General features: G+C 37.7%; 1 protein-coding gene across 1 annotated transcript; it reads left to right on the forward strand.

Moving 5' to 3' along the window:
* The first annotated feature begins 11062 nt into the window (after positions 1–11062).
* LOC139727480 (arylsulfatase-like) lies at positions 11063–13956 on the forward strand. Its single transcript, XM_071638455.1, has 3 exons — positions 11063–11213; positions 13046–13395; positions 13789–13956. Exons 1-3 carry the CDS (start codon positions 11063–11065, stop codon positions 13954–13956), a joined length of 669 nt encoding a protein of 222 aa, XP_071494556.1.
* The last annotated feature ends 3798 nt before the right edge of the window (positions 13957–17754 follow it).

The raw sequence follows: 17754 nt of genomic DNA on the forward strand, positions 1-17754 counted from the left end.
AACCACCCGGGTAACTACAGACCAACCCCCCTAACATCTGTCTCTTGTAAAATACTGGAATACATCGTATGCAGCTCCATCATGGATCACCTAGATAGCCACAATGTCCTACATGACGCACAACATGGCTTCCGCAAAAAACGGTCATGTGAAACCCATCTCATCCTTGCTGTTCAAGATCTGGCCAAAGGAATTGATGCTCGGGAACAACACGACGTCATCCTACTTGATTTCTCCAAAGCAGTTGACAAATCCCACACCAAAGGCTGCTATACAAATTACAGTTTTATGGAATCCGGGGCTTGTCGAATGACTGGATAGCCGCCTTCCTGCAGGACCGCACTCAGCAGGTGATCCTTGAGGGGACATCCTCGAAAATCGCTGACGTTACATCTGGCGTGCCACAAGGCAGTGTCCTTGGACCTCTGATGTTTCTTCTTTACATCAATGATTTGCCAGAGTACTTGACTTCTGATACGAAAGTACGTCTGTTCGCGGGTGACTGCATGCTGTATCGCAAAATCACCTCAGAACAGGATTCTTCTGCACTACAACAGGATCTAAATGCTTTGCAGCAGTGGGAACAGGATTGGATCACGAAGTTTAATCCCCCAAAGTGTCAGGTTCTCACTGTAACCAAGAAACAGAAGCCTACCACTCAGCCCTACTGCCTCCATGGGCAGACACTTTTGAGGGCAGACACTGCGAAGTACCTTGGAGTCCACCTAACCTAAAACCTCAGCTGGAATCATCATGTTGATACCCTAAGCAAGAAAACAAACTCAATATCAGCTTTCCTCAGAAGGAACATCAACGCCTGCCCAAGGAAAACAAAAATCCTGTGGTACACAACTCTGTTGCGCCCTATCCTAGAATATGCATGTACTGTCTGGGACCTCTCTACACAGGAGAACATCACAAAATTAGAGAAAGTCCAGCGACGTTTCGCACGTTTTGTCCTTAGCGACTCTCGATGGACAAGTAGTGTTACGCCAATGATTCACCAACTGCATTGGCAAACACTTCAAGAACGCAGAGCCCAGCTGAAGGCAGTAATGATGTACAGGGTCATGAATTCCCTAGTGGACCTCCCACGGACTTATACAGTACGTGCACCATCTCCATACTTGCATCGTGGACATACGCGAAATTTTGTTGTCCCTCACACAAGAACGTTATGTTACAAATCGTCATTCTTCCCAGATGCCATCCGACTGTGGAACAGCCTTCCTCTGGATGCTGTCAACTGTACCTCTCTAGATCTATTCAAAAAGAGGGTGCAGGACATACAACTGCGTTAACAACCAGGGCTGTTATTAGCAGCTGCTGCACATAGTGACTTTGTAGACATTTTAATGACACTGTATATGCCTGCACCACACCTGCCCACACATTAGTACGCTGATACACATTTTGTGGGCTGTACTACACGGAAGAAGAAGAAAAAGAAGAAGAAGAAGAAGAAAAGTTATCAGACTTAAAAGTGGAGAGTGTGCAAACGGTTACCAAGAAATGAAAAGAGGGCCTCTAAGAAACACCTGATCTCACAATTCTACGAAAAAAGGGTTGTAGAAGAACTACGGAAAATGCATTTTCCCATTCCTTTTATGATCCCAAACTTAAGAATATTGTAGAAGAAGGGTAGCTCTTTAAGAAAATAAACGAAAATAAATACTGACTTGGTTAACCCGTTTCACATTTTTTGAGTCCTCACGTGAAATCAAGGGGTGCGACTTTTTGTTCGTTTTGTGATGCACGGTCATTATATATATATGTATATATATATATATATATATCTACAGAAAGAGAGAGAGAGAGAGAGAGAGAGAGAGAGAAAGATATAGATATATACAATGTATGTGACCCTGCATCACAAAACCAACGAAAAGCCGCCAGATATGGATTTTAAGTGTTAGGGGCAGATTCTGAAAGAGCAGACTCTAAGCTTTACAATGATGTATAGTTCAATTGAAATGGACTCTCCTAACCTATCTAAATACTGGAAAAAAAAACACACACACACACTCTGGAAAAGTGTTAACCGAAAAAAAAAAAAGCTGTGAAGTACAGGGTCTTTCTGTCTATTCAAGCGCTTGATCTTTACCGAACCGTGCTAGCTGTGCGATGAATGGGACCAAAAAAACAGGATGTAAACCAGTGGAGCAAGAACAATGAAGGAATTACCAAAATACGCTTAAATTGAGCATGCTCTATTAACACATTCTTTCCATGAATAATGCCAACTTTCAGAGCATAAGCATTATTTTTTTTTCAAAAGTAATCAGACTTGAAAGTGAAGAGTGTGCAACGGATTATCAAGAAATGAAAAGGGGGCTCTAAGACACACCTTCAGATTCAAGTTTATTTCGTTTCTCGACAGTAAAAAAATAACATAACATACATCACTCTTTCTTCAGTGATAAGAATCGTACCAACAAAAAACAAACAAACAAACAAACAAACAAACAATCAAAGTGAGTTTAACAGAGTAAAAACAGTACTTGTATGCTTGCAGTAAAGATACATTTCAATGCCTGAAGTAAATCAAAGTAAAGTAAAGTTGAATATCAACGTACACAAGGCGAAAAACGGAGGGACCCACTGAAAAGACGAAGCTTGTAGAGTGTGGGCCCCTCAGGAGAGAAAGAATCATTGAAATTATTGGTAATAATTATCGGCATCAGGACAGCAACGAAAATATCTGAAGCAACAACAGCGAAAATAGTTGTAACAGCAGAGAAAAAAAAGAGGAAAAAATGTTTAAAAACATTGACAAAATAGAATTAGAAATGGAAGCCCATAAAGAGTCAGACAGAAAAGGAAGAAAAACACAAAATGACAACATTAACATATAAACGAACATAAAACGACACTGGGACATCGACGAGGCTAAAAAACCCGCAAAAGACAGACTACGACAGGAAGTAAGACTAGCACAACGGAGATAACGATACACGAGGGCTGGACGATGGAAAACAAAAACAAGACAGAGACAAGACCGGACGGAAAAAAAAATAACAATCCCTCATTGTATAAGCGTATAGAGTGCAGATCCCGAAGAAAAATCCATCAACTGCATGACTAACTTAACCCAAAACTTTATTCACGAACTTGGCGGTGGTCAGCTAGTACGAGCGACAATGTGTAAGCAATTATGCGGATTTTATGAAAGGGGTATCAAAATGAATAACGTGTAAAACTAATCCGATTCATGACAAATGTTATTGTAAAATCGCAAAAGATAGGCTTTTAATTTTCTTTGAAATGAATACAAAGAGGGAGCTGTTTTTATATCGTGGTTCAGAGAATTCCAATAGTTTGGACCAGTGTAGATAAATGAATTTTTCCCTAAAATTGTTCGGAAAAAAGGTAAATGAAATTCATTTGAACGTCGGGTGGGATAGGAGTGAAATGATTGGTTTTTAAGGAACATTGAATCAAAAATAGATGGAAGTGAACTGTTATTAAACATGTACATAAATTGACCTAAGTTCAATAAAAACAACTCATTTATTTTTAGTAGCTTATTAGACGCAAACAGTAAATTTGTATGTGAACGTGTAGGAGAATGACAAATAATACGGAGGGCTTTTTTCTGCAGTAACAACACTCTATTCAAGAGGGTCTGATGAGTATTACCCCAAGCCAAAATTCCATAATTCAAATAAGGCAGTATCAAAGTGGAGTATAACATGAGTAATGACTTTTGAGGAATATAAAATTTCAATCTGTTCAAAACACCTATATTACGTGAAATAATTTTACATATATGATCAATATGTGTTTTCCAAGACAATTTATTGTCAACAATTATACCAAGAAATTTAAAATCTAATACACTTTCTAAATTAATATCATCTAAAACTATGTTAGAATTTAGTGCTTCGACAGTATTACTGAAAAGCATATATTTTGTTTTTTGAACATTCAATGATAATTTATTAGCCCTGACCCAATTAGTAACTTTTAACAGTTCTGTGTTAACTTTTTGGACTAAAATATCAACATCGTTGTGAGCAAAAATAACAGTGGTATCATCTGCAAAATGAATAAAAGAAAGTATTTCAGAAACAGAAGAAAAGTCATTGATATATACTATGAATAGCAACGGTCCTAATAAACTTCCCTGAGGAACACCACACTTAACATCTCTTATAACTGAATTATTATCTTTAATAGTAACAAACTGTTTTCTATTACCTAAGTAACTCTTAAGCCACTCCAAGGCCTTCCCACGTATTCCATAATGCGATAACTTATAAAGTAAAATGTTATGATTGATTGTATCGAAGGCCTTGGAGAAGTCCAAAAAAATACTAATTAAATGAGCATGGTTGTCAATTGCGTTAACCACGTTATCAACGAAATGAAGAATTGCATGAATAGTGCTATGTTTTTCTCGAAATCCAAACTGAGACTTTGTAAAAATTTTATGCAAATTAAGAAATTTAATAATTCTAATATAAATTATTTTTTCTAATACTTTAGACAATGAAGATAATAAAGAAATTGGGCGATAATTACTGATATCCAGTTTGTCACCCTTCTTATATATTGGTATTACTTTCGCCAATTTCATTTTATCAGGAAATATACCATGAGAAATTGATAAATTAAAGATATGAGTCAAAGGGTCTGCAATTGCAGATATGACTCCTTTAAGAATGCAATTATCAATACCATCATAACCGGAACTGCGCTTATTTTTAACAGAAGAAACTATATCAATAATTTCATACCTATTCGTTGGAATAAAAAAAACAGAATTAGGGTTACGTTGACCTAAAAAGTCAGTAAAGTTTTGTTTAGTGGCCGGGATATCTTGAGCAAGCGATTCACCTATCTGAGAAAAATAAGAATTAAAAACATTGGCAATATCAACAGAATTGTTAATCAAATTATCATCCGATTTAATTTGATCAATCTCTACTTTTTTGCTCTGTATATTCATCGCTCGGTTTAAAACTTTCCAGGTATTTTTAATATCAAACTGAAATTTTGACAACTGTCGTGAGTAATAATTTTTCTTCTCAAAACGTAGAATTCTGATTAGTGTATTTTTATAAGATGTGTATTTCCTTTTCGATTGATCAGTATTTTCCATTTTGTATTTATAATATAAACGATTTTTTCTGTTAATTGAGCGAAGAATTGATTTAGTAATCCACGGTAACCTAGGAGTCTTCTTATAATCCATTCTTTTCTTGTGTTTAGGAATTATATCATCCAGAAAACAATTCAAAATATTCATAAAATTGTCAAAAGACAAATTAACATCGTCACTGTCGTATACTCGTGACCAATCTGCATTATCAAGAGCGGCATCAAGACTGGCCAACTTTTCAGGGGACACTCTACGTTTAAATAAAGAAAATGAAGATTTGGAGTCATTAACAAGCGTTCTCAAAGTAAAGGAAGTCATTATTGGAAAATGATCCGTTATATCTGAAAGAATTATAAAAGAGTCAGGGAGGGGTAAAACATTACAAAACATATTATCAATGAGAGTAGCCGAATGATCTGTAACCCGAGTTGGTTTGGAAATGAGGGGCAGAAAGGAAGAAGACAAAAGCGTTTCGAGAAACTCACTTGAAGAATGATCATTTCCTGATTTCAACAAATCAATGTTATAATCGCCAAGTAAGAAACAGTCCTTGTTTCGAATTGCTGGATTTTTTGCCAAATCTGAAATATAAGTTAAAAAATCTACAATATTTGAATTGGGAGGTCTATATATAATTCCAACTACCACATTCTTACATCCTGGAATACTAAGTTCAATGAAAAGAGATTCAACGGTACTATCCATTCTGGAGATATCGCTGTGAACAACACATTTAAACGAACTTGAGACATAAAATGCAACGCCACCTCCACTCCTGTCAGATCTATTATTAACATACATATTATATCCGTCGATAGCAAAAGAGTTTTCAGACGACGCGGTTAGCCAAGTTTCACTCAGACCAATGACAGAGCATGATTGAGTGTGATCAGATTCAAATAAAAACTGTAACTCATCAAAATGCTTATTTAAACTCCTTATGTTTAGATGCAGCAAAGAAAACGTGTCTTTAGAAAAACTATGATACATATCTTTACATTCATTAACAGTTATATAATTACATAGCGGGTTCTGAATTGAATCATCAAAATCATAAGTAAATTCAGGAGCTGATGAATTCAAATTATCGGCTGCGAAATTATCATAGGGAGTTGCATGTGTAACTGGTACTCCATCAACTAAATCAGATTCGGATGTTGTGTGTCTAAATAATTCAAAGAAATCATCATTCGACATAGAATGAAAGGGTGCATTTACGAAATCAGCCATAGTAAATAATGATATGGTCTGGAATAGAGTTCTGAGTTTCCAGCAAAAGTGTGAAGAGGAAGCGTGCGATAGAAAAGGAAAGCGGCCAGCAGGCAACGTGTAACAAAGCACGTGAACAATTCGATACACGTAGGAATGTGCAATGCTGGCGTAGGAGTCTTGATGTAGGGATGATCGCTTCGAGGAAGGTGTAGTGGGAGTAAGAAAAAGCAGAATGGGTTGAACGAGAGAGACCAATAATGGCGAGGGAGACAAACACAGAACAAATAGAACAAGTAAACGAAGATACATGTACAACGAGTGTCTGGGTGGGCATCCAAACTGAAAGCAAAAGACATATATATAGAAAAAGTTGGGCTGAAAATAAAGAAAGAAAAGGAAGCAAATAACAAAACTCAACTGTTGGAGTGAAAGAACATATCCGCCTGGACATCTTTATCAGGTATAACATGTACAATACAATTACAGAGCCGAGCTAAACTGTTGCTGTCTTGTTCTTACAAGAGGAGTTGCTGTGAGCTCTCCCCTTCTCACTTTCATTAAATGGTTTCCATAAAATTAAAAAACTCTAATGATTGTGTGCAAAACATTATTCAAGCTTTCTTCTACATCCCTGTGTTTATGGTACATGGTATCGTTACTATGACTTAAAGCAGAGAAGGTGGCTGCCTAGCCTCGACTACGGGTATTTCTTTCATGGCACATTACACAAGGGCCTAACATGGAATACCCTGTCTGCTGTATACATTAAAAAAAACATTGGCTGAAAATTCCACAGTTATACATCACCATGCAGTTTCTGGCAGCATTTGCTTTACAAATTTTGTACCTGGCTCTTTGCATCTTATTGACTCATGGCACGGCGTGCCCCACTCCATACTCATTGCGCATAATCTTAACAGTAGCCACGCCCCACACAGTGACTTATCAATTCCAAAATGCAAATTTTAAAACCCAGATTCAAAAACTACACTTAACACAAAAACGACCAAACAAACAGTTCCTTCCGCGCCCCCAAACCGTTCATTCTATTGTGTAAGAGTCCCGGTGTGAGAAGATTCTATAACAATTGTGTCTTATTTTTAATGCGAGCCTGTGTTGCATGACTTAAAGTGTCTGACAGTACGTTATGCATGTATGTCATAAATCACAACAGTGTCGCGTGACCAAAAATTCTTAACCCACAATCAGGGCTGTACATTTGCATACTACATTTGTAACTAATGACGAGACATGACCCAACCTAGAGCAGTGCTAATGATGCACATTGCTCGCCACACCCCATGTAAGCGATTGGGCCACCTGACTTTGATCAAGTGACTTCTTAGTATTCAGACAGGTGGTTACAAAAATCTTCCATGATACCTTTCATTAATGACACCCCTCCCCCTCATCTTTGCTTATATATGTTTGAACCGTAATCGACATTATTGTGGCTACTGATGCTTAACAAAGAAATACTTTGCCTGTAGTGTACCACATCTTGCATCTACTGACATTTGCAGGACACGACCCACGACCGACTTTTTGACACAAAAGTATCTTACACGACACCTTACATCCATGACACGCCCCCTCGTCTTTGCTGACATGTGCTTAAACCGTCATCTACATTTATATGGCTATTAATGCGTAACAAAGAAAAAAAAAGTGTACTCTGTCAGTAGTGTACCATATATCCTACATCTACTGACATTTGCAAAAACCCTGCCCACCTTTATTCATTGCGCATGCCATGAAACAGCAACACATATTAAACATTTTACTATATTTTGGTAGTTGCATGTAGTCACATTCATGTCTTTATACTGGGTTGCATGTATCGTTGGGTGCAATTATTTATATAGGACATAGATATTATCAAGGGGCCACTGCACATAGATAAATCATCACTGTGGTACTCTATACCAAATCGTAGGGATATTCAGCAAAAATGATAATGTTATTTTTTTTTTTCAATTAGTAAGGGAAAACTCCAAAACAGATGACTATATCTACCCACTTTTTTCATATAATCCCTAAGAAAAAAAAAAAAAAAAAAAATACTACTCCATCAATTACTACTCCATTAAAATTCCCTGTCTATTGCGTACATTAAGAAACAGTGACAGAAAATCCCAAAATTATACATTACCATGCAGTTCCTCGCAGCTCTTGCTATACAATTTTGTACCTGGCTCTTTCCCAAGTGACTCTTGGCAAGGCGTGACCGGTCCCCTGACCGGCACCGTATTCATTGCACATGATCTTAACAGAAGCCACGCCCCACAGAGTGACTTGTCGGTTGCAGCCTTGCAAGGTGCATTTTCCAAACACACACACACACACACACACACACACACACAAAAAAAAAACCAAAAAGAGGGAGAAAAAAGACTAAACTCAAAAACAAGGGCAAAACAGCCAACCAATCATTTCTTGCATGCCTAAAAAAATCACTCTTTCTATTGTGTTAATGTCCTTGTTTCCGAGGATTCTATATCTATCATTTCATTTACTGCTAGAATGTGTTGCGTGACTTAGTGTCTGGCAATACATGTTGTATGCCTTAAATAACAACTGTCACGTGATAAAAAAAAAAATCTTATTACAATCCAGTGGTATACATTTGCATATATTTCTTTTATCTTACATTACTAATAACGAAACTTGGACCAACTTAAGCAGTGCGCTAATGATCCACATAGCCACACCCCATATTGGCGATTGGGCCACCTGACATTGACGCAGGTCTTCTTAATAAACAAACATTGGTTACAAAGTAACTTCCACGACATCTTTCATCAATAGACACACCCCCTCGTCTTTGCTTAAATGTGTTTTGGCCGTAATGTACATTACTATGGCTACTGATGCGTGACAACAAATACTCTGCCTGTGGTGTACCCCATCAAGACACGGCCCACGACCTGACTTTTGACACAAGTGTATCTTACACAGCACCTCACATTTATGTCACGCCCCCTCGTCTTTGCTCACGTGTGCTTGGACCAAATGTCCCCATGTCCTCCTCCATGACAGCATGCACGGAAGACACGCCCTCTGCCGTTTGTTACAAATATGTGTGAGCCATACTTTTCAATGAGTGGGCCATTGTTGCGTGACAGAAAAAATAAAAAATAAAAAATCCGCCAATCGTGTACAGACTGTGTGTCGCGCGGCAGAGAATTCAGATTCAACAAGACACTGTATATTTAAGACAGTGGTCACGTGACAAGAAATTCCGGTTTCACAAACAGCACTGTGTACATTTAAAAGGCGAGTGCGTCTTGAGGCATAAAATTCCAATTTCACAAAGCACTGAGTACGTCTAAAAGAAATGTGTCGCGTGGCACAAAATTCCTATTTCCACAAAGCACACCACTTGGATGCCATGAAAAAAAAAAAAAAACTTTATCTTGCAAAATGACAGGATGCGACCATATCTTTATTGCGCATGGTCCTTAGCACGAGCCACGCCCCATGTAGTGATTACGTTGACTTTGGGGACTTTGTAACATAAGTTGCATTTTCCTATATCCGCTTAAAGGTCGAAATATAAACTCAAAAAACACTACGAGCAATAATATAACAAAATGAATTTACAAAATGTCGTATATTCTACGCCCTTCATGACCGACCTTGATATGTGCGCGAGTAACCCAATCGGAACCCGTAATATACTGTTACCTATCAGGCACGTGTAAAGGCTCTTAACAAAGCAATACTGAGCTTCCATGACGGAAGGAAAAAAAAATCGATTATATAATTGGTTGTTTTTAAGGACAATACAATTTATCCCGTATACAACTATCCAGTATACAACAAATTTGAAGGCACAGGAGAACATTGAGGAGTAGTGATAGAAAATAAATAAAAAAGTCTATTGCAGGGATTTATGCACCTTGTCATGTACATGTATGTATGAGTCTAAGACAACCCAGGTAGCCAACAAAAAGAGATAAAACCGGAGGGACATGGGCCATTCATATTTGATTAAGCCATGCGAAAGGATAAAAAAAAACAGTAACTGTTGATTAACCACGTGGCCTATAGCGCACTTGGTAAATCAATTCATCCGTGTATATATCATGCTTTATCGCATTACGTCGTGTCTTTAAACATTTCATCTGGTGAAGGATAGTGAGTGTTAGCCCTTCACCCTCGAATAAACACAACATACTGTATAGTCAAAAATTCGCGACCTTTCTTTCTTTTTTTTAAGTAGAGCACCATAATTAATCTTTCCCCCTTAGTGAAAGGAGAACGACCTTCCCGTGCACCATAAGATATAACTTTCCCATGCATTGCTCTCAGAATTTTCATCCATGAATTTAAAGTCGTGCATCTCAAAATTCGATTTATTCCCCCCCTTTTTTTTTTACAGCGATGTCATGAATTCCATTACTTCAATCACCTTAACTCACTACTCTACAAAAAAAAAAATAGGTTGTAGAATAAGTGCTGAAAATGCACCTTCCCATTCATTTTATGATCCAAAACTTAAGAATAATGTAGAAGAAGGGTGGCACTTTCAGAAAATATGAAAAACTTAATATAGACTTGGTTGACCCGTTTCACCTTTCTTTGGTCCTCACTTAAAATCAAGCTTTTTGTTCGTTTTGTGGTGCACGGTCACATAAGTTTCTGCCAGTTGCTGAATGTTGTGTATGCTGTGCGTGATAATTCGTTTTCGTAAAGATGATGTATGAACTAGATTCTTACCTGAAACCAACAAAATAAATTCACATGCCAACTTTGACAGGATATAAGGCTAACTCGTGGGAGGGTGGTGTCCGTGTCCCATTCATTACCTACTGGCCTGGAGTCATTAAGCCCGGAGTCTCAAGAGAAGTGATAACCAGTCTCGACCTCTTTCCTACATTTGTCAACCTCGCTGGTAAGTTATTCGTGCTAATGATAATGCTAATGAGTAATAGTAATGGCACGGAGGTCTTAAAACGTCTTGCTAATGTATACGTACTTTATTGATATCCCTGATCCCCATACGTGGCCTTTCTGTTGGACTGTGGCAGATTTCTACACCTGAGTGGGCTTGCTAACTGCACGATTACTGTAGGTCAAGTTCAGAGCAAGAACTGTATTAATTGAGCACAGGTGAAAACACCATGCAAGTTACGTCAATGCCTAGGGTAGTTAAAAGGATAAACATAACGTATGCTCTAACGTGATGATTATAGTTTTGGTGGGTTGTGGATTCAACTTTTAAAGTTTTGAAAGATAATTTGAAAAAAAAAAACCTAAAATAATGTTAAAAAGAAAACAATTTGTTTAAAAAAAAAACCCCAAAGTTTATGCGATAAAGGTGTTTTAAAAATGGTTGAGATATCCGGAAAAAAAATTGTAAAGGAAAGCAACCCTAATAAAAGAGGATCCTACCTTTGACTAGGATCGCTTTGTTTTGGGTATCTCAGCTTTTTGTTACTTATTGTCATCAAACAAACTTTGACTTCCTCTTGGAATAGTATGTTCCTTCATGTACAATGAGATGTTTCTCATTATCTCGCACACACACACACACACACACACACCAAAAAAAAAAAAATGTTTGACAGATGAAGCCCAATCTCCATGCAAATTATACCATCCCTGTATAAAGAGGTTGGTAATCGAAATCTGACCAGTAGCTGCAAACTTGTCAGACAAGAGTGGGGAATGGAGATATTGAGTACATGAACCTACATATGGATCAAGGGAGGGGAGGAGGTAAGGTACCTTGGGGGAGGCTTCTGCCCCATATTGTACACCGTCGTACAATTCTTTGCATTTTCAATATGGTTGTCAGTCTTTTTAGTTGCGTTTATTTTGACAACAAAAAGTTCATGACGAAATATGTATCTAAAAATAAGTTTCCCCCTCGTTAGGAAGCGGAACACTCATCGGCGGTAGAGAGTGTTAAAGTACCCCCTCATCACTCGTAACAGTAGGGACCAGTAGGTTCGCGACGCTGATGTTTAAATCGACGATGTACCGTTTCTCGCGTTTCATGCGTGCTGTTGCAAATTAGCTTTAGAGTTTTAGGGAAACGCAAAAAGTAAAATGGTAACCCTACGATTTGTCCATCAAGAACCTAGTTGCTGTCGCTGCGTCGTGCACCGATAGGCGGAGGTAAAAATAGCCCACAACCCTACACGTAATACAACTCAGAAGACAGAAGCGATTAAAAAAAAAGACGCAATTATGTTCATGCGCAGAACTTTTTTTTTTGCTCTCTTTCTCTAAACGTCCACGTCGTATGAGTCCTAGGCTCTCTTAATGATGAGTCTGAACATTCAAGAATCTTGGAAAAGAAGGAGAATGCATTGTTGAAGTTAAAGGGGATATCCAGTCCAAATATAAATTATTCAAATAAAAAAAAAAATCTCACGAGTTCGACGGCAAAAATTTGTCTGAAATCGTATGAAAATTTAGGAAGTTATGACATTGTGAAGTTTTGCTAATCTCTGCAAAACAGGCGTTGTACACTGGGTATGGATATGCAAATAAGTGAGCTAACGATGTCATCGCCTCATAATTTTTGCAATGATCGCGTACGAAAAAGTGTCGAAAATTCAATGTTTCTGTCATTAAAGTCTGAAAAAATGATACTATTCTTGATTGAAGAACGTCAGAATAGTGATCAGTTAGATATAAACCAGGATGTAAGCCTTTTTACTATATAGCAGAAAATTCACTACACATAGCATTTGTCTGTCTTTCCTAACTTACCAGGTGGTACCATGCCAACAGATCGCGCCTACGACGGGTTGAACATCCGGAACACACTCCTTAACGGTACCGCAAGTCCGCATGGGGCCATCTTTTTCTATTGTCGTGATCGACTCATGGCTGCGCGCTACGGGAATTATAAACTCCACTACCACACCAAGCGGCTGAGAACGCCTAGCTTCTTCGCAGCTAACGGTGTGTGCGTCAATGGCGGCGAAACTACGGGACAGTTCTTTAGGGAGTGCGGTTCCTGCCGTGGCGACTGCGTTAGCGATCATGACCCGCCCCTCGTTTTCGACGTGGAGAAGGATCCGTCAGAAATTTATGCTTTGAATATCACTGAGACTCCAGGAGTAAGTCTTAGACCACACCATTACGGCTGTTGCTCTCCTTTGCTGATATTATGTGCCTAAGTGAATTGATGAAATTGTAACTACCTCAATAGTGTAAACTAACGTCTTGTGTTTGACGGAGTAATTGAAAACACAATTTTACGATGACGAAAAAAAATAGTTTACATTTACGATATTTATTGATATCCCAATGCTGATTTCCTTCCCACAATATTTAAGAACAGACATTCAGTTTTAGTCAGGATGGTATTTTTTTTTCCTTTATACTCTTCGAATTGTTATTTTTCTATGAGATCAGCAGATTTCTTTGATTGTCTCCTTATGGTAATCTGATATTGTGAATTGATCGTTTATTCTCATTTCTATTCACTAATCATTCACTAATCTCGACAGCTCGCCTCCGTGGTGGAGACCGTCGCCGAGCACGTAAGGGCGCACGAAGCAACCATGACTGTAGCGCCTCCTCTCTTCGACGAAGTAGACCACAGATTTGTGCCGTGCTGCAACCCACCACACTGCCGCTGCAACTACACCCCGCCCCCACCGGAGTGGGATTACTAGTGATTTCTAATAGTGTACGATCGACCGCGCTGCGGCACGTCCCGGTACTCTCACTTCCGTGTTTGTGCGCACAGCCCAATCCGTATTGATGATAATAACAATGATAATGATAATAGTGATAATAATTATAGTAATAGTAATAGTAATAGTAGTAGTAGTAGTAGTAATGATAATAATAATAATAATAATAATAATAATAATAATAATAATGATAATTAAATAATGAGCGCAACTGTTTCATAACTATCAACTACGGAGAGCGCAATGTTAGTATTGAGATGGAATAGGGAACCCTCTGCTTTTCATTGGTACCTAACTACCTAAAATGACATGCATGACTGAACATCACTTGAAAGGACAAGTCCATCTTCAGAGACATGTGGATTGAGTGATCGCAGGAATATTAGTAGAACACATCAGTGAGACTTTGAGGAAAATTAGACAACTCGTAGCAGTTCTGCTCAGTCACTGCTAGCCTTTTGTCAAGGCAATCTCGCTGTATGGTGAAGACAGCCCAGCTGAGTGGGGTTGCGCGAGGGCATTTTGAGATCTGCCTCGCATCCTTTTGTAAGCCCTTTGAAATACCGACTTTTGCTACCCGATTTAGGGAGCAATAATCGACCAATCAGCGTGTCTGTCTCCTCGAACCCGATATGATTACAGCGAATGTACACCACAGACCCCAGGGCCTGCGTGTGGTTAGTGATGCATGCAGAACAGGCATGAACAACACAAAGGCTGAGGATGTGGGAGCGCGCTATTCCATTGGTCGACTGGAACCCGTTAATATGAATATTCAGTAGGCTTCCCGTGTCATGAATAATAATTGGATGAAGCAGATGTCAAAAGGCCTCTTACAGCAAGAGGGCGTTGACAAAAGACTAAGTCACTGCTAGATGAGAATACTAGAGCTTGTGATGTCACATGTGTACGACGATATGAAGAAAATAAAAGAAAGTTCCACATATTTTCACTTTTCTTGCATAATAAAAGAACGCCTGGCTTCCCTCTTTCAGCATGCAGGGAAATAATTATACTACCCTTAACTTACACCAGTGACAAGTATAGGAAATGTGTACTTTTTTCAAAACTAAAAATATGTGAAATTCTCTTTTTCTTTCCTCACAACCAGAATTGTTCTGTCTATAGCTGACTATTATGAAACAGCTGCACTCTGAAATTGGATTACTTTTTTGGTACTCACTATACTGTTACCAAACAGAAAAAGGAAATTAAAGATGATGAGGGAATAAGGGATGTGGGAATTTGTGTGATCGATTTGACAGATATGCACAGGTTCTGATGTAATATTCTGAAATGTGTCAATCCCTCCAGTGTTGCCAGGTGTATGGAAGGAGGAAGTGAGAGGGAGGTAGTCCTCTCCCACGCATTTCTTTATAGGCTTTTATAGGCTTTTATAGGCTTTTATAGGCTTTTGATACGATTAATCACGGTATACTTCTTTCTAAGTTATCCCATTATGGTATTCGCGGAAAAGCCTTGCAATGGTTTACGAGTTATTTATCTGACAGATTTCAATATGTACATGTGAACAGTTTTGATTCTTCTATGAAGAAAATAGAATGTGGTGTTCCGCAAGGAAGTTTGTTAGGCCCACTGTTATTTATAGTTTACATTAATGATTTTTATAGATCTTCAGATAAACTCTCTTTCATATTATTCGCGGATGATTCCAATCTTTTTTATTCCCATCCTGACCCTGATACTTTGATTAGTACAGTGAATGATGAATTGAAGAATGTCTCACAATGGATATATGCAAATAAATTGTCACTGAATATTGAGAAGACAAAGTATATGTTTTTCAGTAATTCTTTAGATAGATTACCAGGTAATGTTATATTTGACACTACTCCTTTAGAAGAGGTTTCGTCTATTAAATTCTTAGGTGTTTGAGTTGATAATAAGTTATCATGGAAGTGTCACATAAACAATATTTGTAAAGTAATTGCACGTAACATAGGCATAATGAATAGATTGAAATATTATCTTCCTTCTTCGGCTTTGATTACGCTTTATTCAAGTTTGGTATTGCCGTACTTGAATTACGGAATTCTTGCTTGGGGGAATACATATTCGACATTGTTAGATAAACTTTTTCTTCTGCAAAAGATGGCGCTCAGAATCGTTTTTAACCTTCATATCCGAGCACATACTGACAAGCTTTTCCTTGAGCACAAAATTCTGAAAATAAAAGAGTTGTATTTGTTTCAACTTGGTCAATTTATGTTTAATTACAACTGCAAGCATCTACCCAAAATATTTTATTCTTTATTTCATCGTAACAGCCACGTACATAATTATCCCACCAGACAATCTAAAGAATTTCATCTTCCCTTAGTTAGAACTGTACACACTCAAAATACATTTGTTTATACCGGACCCAGATTTTGGAATAGCTTAGATAATGATCTAAGAGAATCTGTGAAGTTAATTACATTTAAGTATAAACTCAAAAAATATTTGTTTTCTAGCCGAACTTGACTTTTTCATATTTTCTGAAAGAGCGGGTCTTCTTTTACATTATGCTAAAATTTGGTGTCATAAAACGGGCAGGGAAGTGTGTTTTTTAGCAGTTTATCTCGAACATTTTTGGTAGAATAGTGTGATTAGGTGTGTCTTTAGAATCCCTTTTTCATTTCTGAAAAACCTTGTCCACACTCTTCACTTTCAACTCTAATAACTTTTGAAAGGATAGTGCTACTGTTTTGAAAGTTGGGATTGATTATGGACAAAATGTGAAGAGTTTGTTTGCAAAAACCGATAAGTCCATATTTGCCAAATGGAGATATTTGCGATTAAAGGTCAAGAAAAATAAAGAGAATAATAAGAAAATTTTTGCTTCTTTTGACCATTACTTCAGAAATATACCTTTATATGCAGTGACCAATATATCATTTAAAAGGTATTATTTTGTACTTTATGACAGAGATCCTACTTCAAAATCTTCAAAAATGGACTTATCGGTTTTTGCAAACAAACCCTTCATGTGTTAATGAGGCATGCGTAATTTCAGTTTAATCTGATAATCCCTTCATTGTTGTTACTCTGGTGGTTTACTGCCTGTTTTTTGTCCCATTCATCGCACAGCCAGCACGGTTTGGTAAAGATTAAGCGCTTGAATAGACACTGTACTTCAGAGCCTCTTTTCTCAGTTCACACTTTTCCTGAGTTTGTGCTTTCTTTCCAATATTTAGATAGGTTAGTAAAATCCATTTGATTTGAGTTATACATCATTTTAAAGCTGAAAGTCTGCTCTTTCAGAATATGGTCTTAACTAAAAATTCTTGTCTGGCGACTTTTTGTTTGTTTTGAGGTGGAGGGTCACAAATATACCAGTTAATTCTGTTCAATGAAAAAACCAGTCATGTTTCACTTTTCCTTGAGATTTTGTAGTGTGTCCACAGACCTTTCCCATCCCTCTCCTTTTCCTTCTCTATTCTTCCCTGCTCCTTTTTCCTCGTTCTTCGTTGTCCAGTATCTGTCTGAGTACATTTCCTCAAATTCTGTTATTTCTGTGTATTGTGTTATTGTTGTTCTTGTCGTCGTTATGTTTTTTGTGGCCGATTGCATATCTTCCTTTCCGTTCAATTTTCCTGGCACACCTGGCCCCATAGTGTCTGTGCCACAAATGTGATATGTTATATAGTTTATACGTTTGCATCCTAAAATCCTAGTAAGTATTGTTCATAGTATCAACATCATTATATCAATGAGTAAAATGTACAATAGTATATAGAAGAATTTAAAATGAATATGTCTTATTGGTATAACAAA

Source organism: Diadema antillarum, unplaced genomic scaffold, assembly GCF_040938485.1.
Source record: "Diadema antillarum isolate AM-2024a unplaced genomic scaffold, OU_Dant_1.0 seq00000133_RagTag, whole genome shotgun sequence".
NCBI lineage: Eukaryota > Metazoa > Echinodermata > Echinoidea > Diadematoida > Diadematidae > Diadema > Diadema antillarum.

Bases quoted from the DNA above. Each gene is read 5' to 3' on its own strand.
- LOC139727480 (XM_071638455.1), top strand. From the start codon at position 11,063: ATGCCAACTTTGACAGGATATAAGGCTAACTCGTGGGAGGGTGGTGTC. The intron at 11,214-13,045 runs GTAAGTTATTCG...CTAACTTACCAG, and splicing joins TACATTTGTCAACCTCGCTG to GTGGTACCATGCCAACAGAT. The intron at 13,396-13,788 runs GTAAGTCTTAGA...TAATCTCGACAG, and splicing joins ATATCACTGAGACTCCAGGA to CTCGCCTCCGTGGTGGAGAC.